At 39.1% G+C, this 10,000-nt stretch overlaps 2 protein-coding genes across 4 annotated transcripts in view; one reads left to right on the top strand and one right to left on the bottom strand.

Moving 5' to 3' along the window:
• LOC110067640 (atypical kinase COQ8B, mitochondrial-like) overlaps positions 1–2,298 on the bottom strand; it is a 12,224-nt gene extending 9,926 nt beyond the window's left edge. Inside the window, exons 1-2 of the mRNA XM_089291554.1 lie at positions 1,697–2,298; positions 1,024–1,090 (exon numbers count right to left, since the gene is read on the bottom strand). Coding sequence (XP_089147680.1) covers positions 1,024–1,090; positions 1,697–2,146 — 517 coding nt within the window. The 5' untranslated portion in view covers positions 2,147–2,298. The remainder of the gene's footprint in view (positions 1–1,023; positions 1,091–1,696) is intronic.
• Positions 2,299–2,694: 396 nt separating this feature from the next.
• The window catches only part of LOC110067641 (coiled-coil domain-containing protein 85C-A-like), a 7,639-nt gene continuing 333 nt past the window's right edge, over positions 2,695–10,000 (top strand). Inside the window, exons 1-7 of one of the 3 annotated variants that reach the window (XM_020774987.2) lie at positions 2,695–3,419; positions 3,685–3,785; positions 4,386–4,463; positions 6,037–6,097; positions 7,231–7,283; positions 7,686–7,859; positions 8,299–10,000. The exon at positions 8,299–10,000 is cut by the window's right edge and continues 333 nt beyond it. In XM_020774987.2, the coding sequence (XP_020630646.2) occupies positions 2,876–3,419; positions 3,685–3,785; positions 4,386–4,463; positions 6,037–6,097; positions 7,231–7,283; positions 7,686–7,859; positions 8,299–8,391 (1,104 nt within the window). In that variant the 5' untranslated portion in view covers positions 2,695–2,875 and the 3' untranslated portion in view covers positions 8,392–10,000. The remainder of the gene's footprint in view (positions 3,420–3,684; positions 3,786–4,385; positions 4,464–6,036; positions 6,098–7,230; positions 7,284–7,685; positions 7,860–8,298) is intronic. The other 2 variants (XM_020774989.2, XM_020774988.2) reach the window with 2 other exon arrangements.

Below are 10,000 nucleotides of genomic sequence, written 5' to 3' on the forward strand. Positions count from 1 at the left end.
GTAAAGTGTTCCTTAATTATTGCGATTGTAAAGCACAGTTGGTAACCCCACACTATTATGAAATATACAAGACATGGAAACATCTACAAAAAGACAAAAAGTAAAACAAAATAATAACTGTCTTTAATTATTTGACAAATAAATTTGTGGAGCTAGATTTAGCACAAAAATTGGGGTAAGAGCAACAAATCAATGAAGATGGGGTGGTGGGACCACTCACCTACAATGTAACCACCCCTGACTCTGTCAATTTTTTACACTCCCCCCCCCTCCTCAATTTCTGCATAACCAGACTTTGTTTCTACAGAGCATTTGCTATGTAGACTATGTTCCTACTAACAGCTTTTCAAAGTGTCCTTTTACTAAGCTCTTCAACCAAGAATGTTTATATACTTGTAAGTCTTATGTGATACAGTCAACTCTCATTATGGCGGACAAACTCAGGGATGTTATTTAGTTTCCATAATAGTGAAAGTCTGTAATAGCAGGTGTGAGATAAAGAGTGCTCTTAACATGCAATAAATAACATAGACAATGTCAAAACAAGAATTGATGTGAATATAAACATTCCAGAAGTCTTTTGAAGTGTATTTTGACAAATGATGAACAGCAGACTGTAATTTTACATAATTATGTTATATATGAGAAGTACGTGGTGTCTGTTTTATTGAGAATCAAAACAATAAAGTTGTCACTTTGGTACCATGAAAGTGTCCGTAATTCCGTAATAGTGAGCGTCTGTAGTAGTGAGGTGTCTGCAAGGTGAAAGTTGGCTGTACTAGGGGTGAGAGGATAAAAAATCAATAAGAGGAGCGCAGGTTGGGGTGGTGAAGGGGCCTGACTCACCCAGCCACCCCAGACTCTATCAATTGCTCTCCCCTCAATTTTCATGTAACTAGGCTTTGCTCCTACAGAATATTTGCTATGCAGGTTGTCTCCTTACTGACAGTTTGCCAGAATGTTCCTTCACGCTCTTTAATCAAGAAATTTATTACAACTCTTGCTTTTTTCTAAGGGACATACCACCATAGTTCCACAGTCGTCCTACTCTGGAGGCAGGGACTGCTTGTTCTCTTGATCTTCCACTCAACTGCAGGGATACATTGGACCAAAGTTACAAATTGACAATCATCAACGTTTCCAGTTCCCTGTCACCTAACAAAACCAATGGCAGATCCAAACCTTGAGCTAAGGGGGGTTGTTGTTTTACTTACCCTGCCAGATTTTCTTCCTTTTCCAATTTCTTCTTTCTTTTACCCAAAATATGGGGGCCCCTCCCCTAGATCTGCCACTGAAAACTTGTCCAGGTTTGACTGTTCCTCAGCAAAGACAAAAAACACAAGGCTACAGAGGTGCCTTCCATTTCACCAAAGGAAGGTACTTAGGTCAATTTTTGCTGGGTATGTGCCACCAGCATCTCAGAACCCCTATCCCATTTTAGCAGAATTCTACTAGTATACTAATGCAAATCATGCAATTCAATCTGTACCCGTACACTATTAGTACATCTATTGAAAATCCAACCCCATCAAAGTCAATTCACTCATGAAAATGCAATGCCATTCTGTGGCACATCCCCATAAGCGTATTAATAGGAAGTTTATTTATCCCCCCCCCCCCCCCCCCCTCGCCCGCCCCTTTGTGTCTACAGTATCTTCTTGGTGATTACATAACAGCTGATTGATCCTTTCTTTACCTTTTGATTGCTGGTTCGACGTGACCCGATGGTAGGATTCTTAGCTGGAGGTTTCCTCGCTGTTTTAGTTTTTAAATCTAGATTTGTTTTCCTGCTGTCTGTTAAATTTCGTCCAGTAGTCGTGTGCGTGTTTGCTTGAGTCGAAGCAGATGTAAACAATGAACGCGCTGAGAGTAAATTAAGGCAGTTATTTGCAATGCATGTACGCGATTGTGATCCTCTTGAACACAGCTTTACTCTTTCTGCATCACAAGGTAGAACGCAGTTTCTATCGAAAACTTTCAGATGTTGACAACAGGTTTCCTTGAACAGAACATTGACTCCTGCTGAAAAAGTTCTTGAATTTATCGATGTCTGTAGTGGCGAGCTCGTTGCACGTTGCTTTCCAGAGACCAGGCTTGAAACACAAGCCAACCTTTTGCACACCCGCAAGTGGTTTTCTTTCAACATGCTTGGTTTCTTGAAGGAATCGTTGATTAACTGCTTCGACAAGAAACGGCTCAACAACCCCAAACTTGGAAATTACAAACAGCTTCAGAATGCGCGAACTGTGATGCAGACGAACGGCCACATTGCTTTTCTTATCTCCCGCGTTTTTCGTGGTCAGCAGTAACAGTAACTATAAAATAGGTTATGTTAGCATCCCTAGAGCGTCCCCAACAACAAACCGAAGGAAACAGGGCAGAAATAAGAGAAAAATGTTTCTCAAAAATTTATTCAACTTCCTTTATGCAATTTTCATGGTATAAAGATCTATTTATTCTAACGCATGTCCGACGGCTAGGAAGCAAAAATACAAATCGTGCGGTTTGGAAGAAACAATTCGCTGAACAATTACAGAAAAACCACACTTTCGCCGGTCTGTACTTTGAATTGAAAAACATTCGAAAATATTTCGTGAACCATTGTTATTCTACAAAAGGTAATGGTGCGAATAATTGGTTCTTGGTCATCTTGAATTGTCAACTTGTGGTCACGGTGGTCTTCACACTGTGTCCTGATTGGCTGGTAGCAAATGACTTCACTCATCATCTCTCGAACCGTCGAAGTTTGCTTGCAGAATAGCGGGAGTTTTTATTCGTGGAAGCTTTCCAGATGAGAAGGACGAGTCCTTGGGTTTTTGCTTTCTTTCCTTCGAGGAGAGGAAACCATCCGGCGTTTTCCTGAAAGGTTTCCGCTATGAGTGCGTTAGACAGGCAGGGAAGAGAAAACTATCAGATGAACTATGTGTCTCGGGAAGAATACGAGAAGATGGTGGACAAAGTAAAACAATGCGAAGCAGAGAAACTCAAAGTAATGACGGACCAAGGAAATTTAATGAAGGAGTTTAACAAGAGAATGCAGGTTCATTTGGAAGAAATTCGTTTACTGAAAGACGTGAATCAAAAGCTACAGGCGGATCTGCAAGAACTTAGGGATTTGACATGTTATTTGGATGACGATCGCCAAAAATGCCGAAAACTCGCTCGCGAGTGGCAGAGGTTTGGACGGTACACGGCATCTGTAATGCGCAATGAAGTCGCAAATTACCAAGAAAAGTTGAAGCTTTTAGAAGAGAAGCAAAGCGAGCTTTCAAAGGACAATGCTGAGTTGAAGGAGTTGTGTCTCTATCTTGATCGAAAGCGCGAATCAGTCGCGCTCGAAAATCGCACCGTCTGCAGTAAATGTTCGCAGCGGGTCTCGAGTAACCAGAGTTTATATTCCGCGAAACAGAACAGTACAGGTATCTCGTTGATTTGTGGTTTTCAAATTTTATGGATGCATCTTAATATCGTGAACAGTTTCATGTAGTTGTCTGTACATGGACATGTGGCTATTGCCCGGCTATTTTCGGTGAATGCAATTCAATCGGTTCGGGGATTATCTGATCACACCAAAGTAGCGATTTACGAAATTGAGATATAAAATGGTTTCCGATTTAATTTAAGTGGGTTCCATTTAGACACTCTACATACCGGTGGAACTCACTTAGAACTTTCTAATTTTAGCAGATTTTGTTGACGACCGCAGAAATTCTTTTTCTGAGAGGCTCGAAGCGAAATTGACGGACATACAACAAGTGGGAACCAACAGCGAGACTTTGGTAAAGGTAACTTACATAAAATTTACAGTATTTATTATGTTTTGTGCTACGTATAGTAGGCCGACAGAGTTACACCTCGATATTCTGAGTTGAAACGTGTACATGTTCATGAATCGCGAGCGGGGCGTGTGTCGAACATTTAATTATCTTCTGTTCGGTAACACTTCACAAACAATGTGCGTATTAAGTAATGAAAATTATATTCTAATCAACCGAAACACGACTTTCCGAGTTGAAAACAGCGCAGACGCTCGAAGGTGTTTTGCAAAAACACACAAACATTCACGGACAACAGGATTCCGGTGTTACAATATCGAAGATGTTCGTTGCATGTTGACAAAATGGGTCAAAGACCAACGTTAGCGATGAAAGATCGAGTGTGAAAATCGTCCAAGATTTCTAAGACATCACATGGCTATTAAAAGTTCATTATTTTGACAAATGACCTCTTACAACTGCGTGCGCTATTCTGTTGTTTCAATTTTTGGCGGTTTTCCGCTAGATTTGTATTATTTCAAATTATTCATGGCTTGCTTAGGGGGACTAGCTGGGCGTCGTGACATATTGCGGTCTAGACTAACTGTGGTCTCTTGACTCAATCCAAAGGACAGCCCTATATCCTCTCAAAAGGCTGACGTCGCGAAGAAGAGGGTTTCGTTTACCTTTCCTGGGGATATAGATACGGTAGGAGATGGATTTTTGCTAATAAAATGTCATCTCTGAAGATTTCAGATTAGTTTTATAGGCTATTGTGTGAATGCCAGCGGGAGAGCTGGTCATGTTGCCCTGGTATGTAAATTACACTTATTATCATATCCATAAAAGGTGCTACAATATTACAAAGTTAAGAGTGGTTATTCTTGAGTTGTGGGGCAGTAAACTGATCATTTAAATCAATCAATTTGTCCCAAGTATCAAGTTAAAAACCAGAAGTACAGGTTTAAAAAAGACTTATAATCAATAGATGTCTCTATTCAGATGGCCTTCAAGCTGTGTTTCTTTATTTGCAGAATAACAATTTTTGGAAAGAAATTGTTGTGGGTATATTGCACTGCAATCCCAGAAAAACATTCCTCTGGGAAACTGTCTCTTTTGCCAAATTGAATATAGAAATTTACTGAACATGTTTGTCAGTACATTTATAACTTTTGGAACAAAGTGAGTTTGTTTAAATTCGGCAATATGAAAATTAGCTTATAATATACCATAAAATAAGATTTATATCTAGAAACTGGAGCATTGGATAAATTTATTTTCAGAGGTTTGAATGGCTTGGCAGCCATTGTACATGTATATCAGCCAGTATATATACCATGCCTGACAAACATGTTGATGAAATTAATCTCCCGGTCTCTTTTTTTTTCACACATTGAGACTAGCAAGATTTACAAACATTTTGTGCGTGTGAATCAAATTGCACTTGTGGGCAAAAGTTGACTACAGCTAGCACTTACCATTCACACATACCTCTACTTTAGGGCCTGTTCACATGGAAGTGGGGGACCTCAGGAAGGTGACGTCACCCGCCTTGGCGGGGTAACTAATCTATTGATACATTCTCTCTTTTTTTCTTGATCGCATTCACATGTTAAGTGGGGTACCCCACCAAGGCGGGATACGTGGTCAGCTGGTTCAGGTAACCAGCTTTGGTGGGTGAGTTTTCTCCATGTGAAAGCTGCAGAGTAGGGTAACCTGCCTAACCGGGGTAATCAAATCACTGCGCCAAAGCCCACCAAAACACATGGCAGATCAACATGGCTGCCAACTGCTACAAGTGTGGCGAGTTATTTTTACGATTCCACCACCAAAACGTTGATGGAATTGACGGCGCTGGTGAAAATTTAAGCGTGGAATTGGATAGTCAGGCCAATCAGCGGAATCAAACTGAAGTTTTGCCTGTAACAACGACATTGAAGCGAAAAGCAGCTTCATCGCAACAAACTACAAACGAACATACCTCAGAACAAAATCTGCAAAGAGGTCAAACCGAAAACCGCCGAAAGTCAGGGCAGGGACTCCTGAACAATAAAGAATACAAAGTTACATGCGACCGTGCAATTTGCATTTTGGACCTCACACTGCGTCCCGGAGGTTGCATGTGAAGACAAGTATTTCTTGACCACAGGTAAGTGAGGTACCTCACCTCCTGGGGTCCCCTGCTTCTATATGAACAGGCTCTTAAATACCTGCTAAATCTTGGGAAAACCAAACTGCTAAATTTAGCAGTAGCTAAAATTAGTATTATAATCTTCTATAGGATACAGATAGCATGAGAAGTGACACCCCACCAAGAATTTCCAGAACCAATGGAATAAAAAGTAAGTGTACTTATTTGGGGCGAGTCTCATCTTGCAGTTGATTGCTTGTGGGACTGCTGCAGGGGAGAAACAAACGGTGACTGTGAGATAAGAGTCGTCGTATATTTGCTCTTAGTTATTTGTTCTTAATGTGGCAAATTGATTGATAACCTTTTTGTCCTTTGTGGAAAATATAGATTACACAACTATAAAATTTTAAATCCTTTTTATGGTATTTTCTGTGATGAGTAAATTTTTTGAATGGCCAGACAAGAAATGGTAATTTCTAACGAGAACTGATGATGATTGTACATGTATGTATACCTGCAACTTTTTCTGAATTATAGGCGTTAGATATTTATCCTTGGATTGCTGCGTTTTTCTAAGACAACAAAACATATCCGAAGATTCCCAAAGATGTCCAAAAACGTCCAAAGACATCCAAAGTCTTCCAAAATTTGCATACAATAGCGGAAGCGGAAACAGCTCTGATATTGCTAAACGCAACCTCGCTCCCAGTGCTTTCTATTTGAAGAAGGAAGTACATGTATCGTCATTTACACGTTGTTTTCGTTTCTGAGAAATTATTGGTTTGAGTTTACATATTTTTGGAAATTGTGTCAAGCGAAACTGCAACCACTCACATTTTTCAATCAGGCATGAGAATTTGGCTCATAAGCATGAGCTGGTGTGAGATTGAAGTTTTCAATCTGCAGGTGTGAGACTCGCAACTAAAGGCATAAGAGTTGGTAGGTATATGATTGCAATGTGGTGATATTGTGGTTGTGTAATATTCAAGAGTAAATATTGTAAGTTGGACTAGTTTTTCTCAGGGTACACTGTACAAAATATCTTCAGGTTATAAACAGCAACAGATATAGACCACTTTCATAAATGGCGGCCAATTATAAATTCTTTTGCAAGTAGTAAAATTAGCCTTACTAACCTCATTTTGAAGTTGGTAATTCAAAAGAATTTTTACTCTGAAAGGAGGTTAGTGAGACTAATTTATATGCATACAAAAGAATTTTAAATTGGCAGCCATTTATGAAAAGGGTCTATATTTAACATTATAGAACTCATTAATATTTTGTTTGTTCATGTGCCAATGTTGTATTGAAGTTTACTTTTAGTTATTTAATTATGTGTTCTAGATGGGAGTCAACCTGGAATCCTGAGAAATGGAATGAAACCACTTCCCAAACAGGTATCCAACTTACATTATACATGTATACCAGTTGTATTATATGGTCTTTTAAGAAAAAATTTTAATAAAATTAAAAAGCATTTTTTACTCTTCTAGAGTCAAACCTGAATTTCTTATTATATTGTTAATCTACTTGCTGATCTGCATTGAAGAATTGCTTTTTATGAAATTATTTCTTAACTTGGATAATTTGTAACTGCCAGTGACTATGTTCAAAAATCTGCTACATGCAGTTAAGAGATTTCTCCATGATATGTTTGCTTGACAGATGTGCATGTATGTGATGACAGATAGTACAGCTGGGAATGTCGACATTAGGCCATACTTTTGTCAGTGCTTTCTTCAAGCTGGTGCCACCTTGCTTTTCAGTGAATAAATCTTTCTTAATACATGTACTTCCAGGGGGAACTTCCTTTCCCATCCCCTCAGCACATGACACCAGAGGCTGTGGCTCAAGCCATGAAAGTGCTAGAAATACACGAGAGGCTAGAACACCCTGATCATTCTGCTGACACTGATGTGCCAGCAGATAGATTAGGTAATAACGAAGTGGAAGTCCTTAAAGAAATGTGCAATGTAAGTACATGATTGTAACAGGATTGCTGGTAAACCACGTAATAGCAATTATTATTAGTAGTATGCTTATTAATGTGAATACTGCAATCTGATTGGCAGAGCTTATATTGTACAATTGTATCTGTCAGCTTTTAGTATAAATCTACTGGCGCTCCATCATGAATGCTGTTCTGTTATTGCTTATGCTACTCACTATCTATTCTTTTGTAAATAGTGAGTAGCCTAGCAGTGTGTGAGTGTTAACAAAATGGTGGCCACTTCTTGGCACTTTTGAAGTACCTGTGAAGAAGGACTGGGTTGAGGCTTGCAAGATGGTGGTCATGCCGAAAATGTGCTCCATTGTGAGATTTATTTATTTTGTTACATGGTACGTATCATTATAAGTCAAGATCTAAAATTTAATATTTATTAACAGAAGTTGTTTTTCAATCTCTTTCAGGTTGTGTGGAGAAAATTGTCTGATGAGCCAGAACAAAGACAAAATGGCACCCATGGGCATGAAGAACCAGAAATTCTTGAAGATTTGTTGTAACCGATAGCTTCTGGAATAGTACTATACAGTCCATTACTTAATTAATTAGAGTATACTTAGTAAAAGTAATACTTGTGCAAACAATAATGAAAAATTAATCTTAGAACTGTGTACTATACAGCTCCAAACTTGATTGCAGCACAATCAACAATGAGAACTAATATTTTTTTTCTGATGAAACTCAAGATAGTTACCTGTTTGTAAAAACTTGCTCGATTTAGCTTGGATCGGTTGTAATAGCAATTTAGCCCCACCTTCATGCAATTGTATAGAATTGCAGAACTGACAGTTACCTTTTCATTTTTAAAGGTAGATTATGAGTAGGTCCTCTTTCGCTTAGTCCATTGATCGTGATGCACAAAGAAAAGCGCAAGAAAAAAAAATAGCAGTGTGAAATCTGGGGGTATTGGTGTACTTCTTGCCCCCAGATTTTAAGAGCAGCCCCCCCACCTTTCTCAAGCTATTTTTTTGCGTCACGCTCAACAGACTACGCAAAAGAAGGACTACTTGTAGGACTACTTGAAGGACTACCTTTTGGTTCCTCCTTTCCTTTAAAAAGCTTGGTTTTTGAGTTGCCCCTCTGAAATTTCCAATAGGGAGTTTTAGCAAAGACGATGGTGAGGGTGAGGGAGAGGCCTTCTAAAAAATGATTTATATTTTACCTTGCATGTCTCAACTGTGTAGATCTTTGCAGTACACCTATCGGTCTAAAAACTTGCTCAGGCGAAATATGCAATTCTGAAGAAAGATACGAAAAATTAGCCATTGTGGTTCGTGTTCTCCAAAATATGTAGAACTTGGTCATTTCACGTAGTTGTTTTGTAGAAGACGGCTTAGAAATGTACCAAGATTCTAAATGCATGTGTACAGCTATTGTTTTCTTCATTAAACCTTTTGTTTGGTGGCATTCTTGTTGCCGTCATGATTTGCAAAAACTCCCTAATAACTTTCCAGGGCGGATTTCATTGATTCTGCAACCCCAAGGTACCAGTCCCCACCCCCCCTCCCTTTTTAAAAATCCTAGATCCGCCGCAATGCCTTCTTGGGGTGAGTATGGAAATGTTGTGGGACAATCTTACTCTTGGTTCAATCTGGTATTTTTCTTTGTTTTATATTCAAATTATATCATATAATAATTATTGCTATATATGAGAGGGGTTGGGCCCTGGGCAAACTGACCAGCAGTGAGGCCATTTTGTCTGCCTGGTTTGGCCATCTGGAGGACTGTTTTTCTTACAAAGAAGTTCAGAAAGATTTACTTGTCTGTGAAAACGAATTACCTTCCTGCTGAAAGTGTAGATGAAACCCCCGACAAAGGAAAATGCCAAAATATGGTATCACCTGAGAGATAAAATATTGAGCCACAACATATATTTTCTGGAGCCACATATTGTGGAAATAGCTCCTTTAAAATGTAAGAGGAGGACCTTAATATACACTAAGACAAACCCCCAAGGGCATTTGCTAGTCTCATTGCATGCCTATTTTTTCAGTGTTTTGGAATTGTAAGGAGAAACTGGATAACATCACTGTTCAGAGTTACAAGTCGAAGCTGTGAGTTTTGAGCAAGTTTGTGTTGCTCAATTATAGGCTGAAATGCATTCATTTG

The sequence above is a fragment of the Orbicella faveolata genome, unplaced genomic scaffold (assembly GCF_042242905.1).
Source record: "Orbicella faveolata isolate gen_17 unplaced genomic scaffold, um_ofav_v1 contig_24, whole genome shotgun sequence".
In the NCBI taxonomy this organism is placed as follows: Eukaryota; Metazoa; Cnidaria; class Anthozoa; order Scleractinia; family Merulinidae; genus Orbicella; species Orbicella faveolata.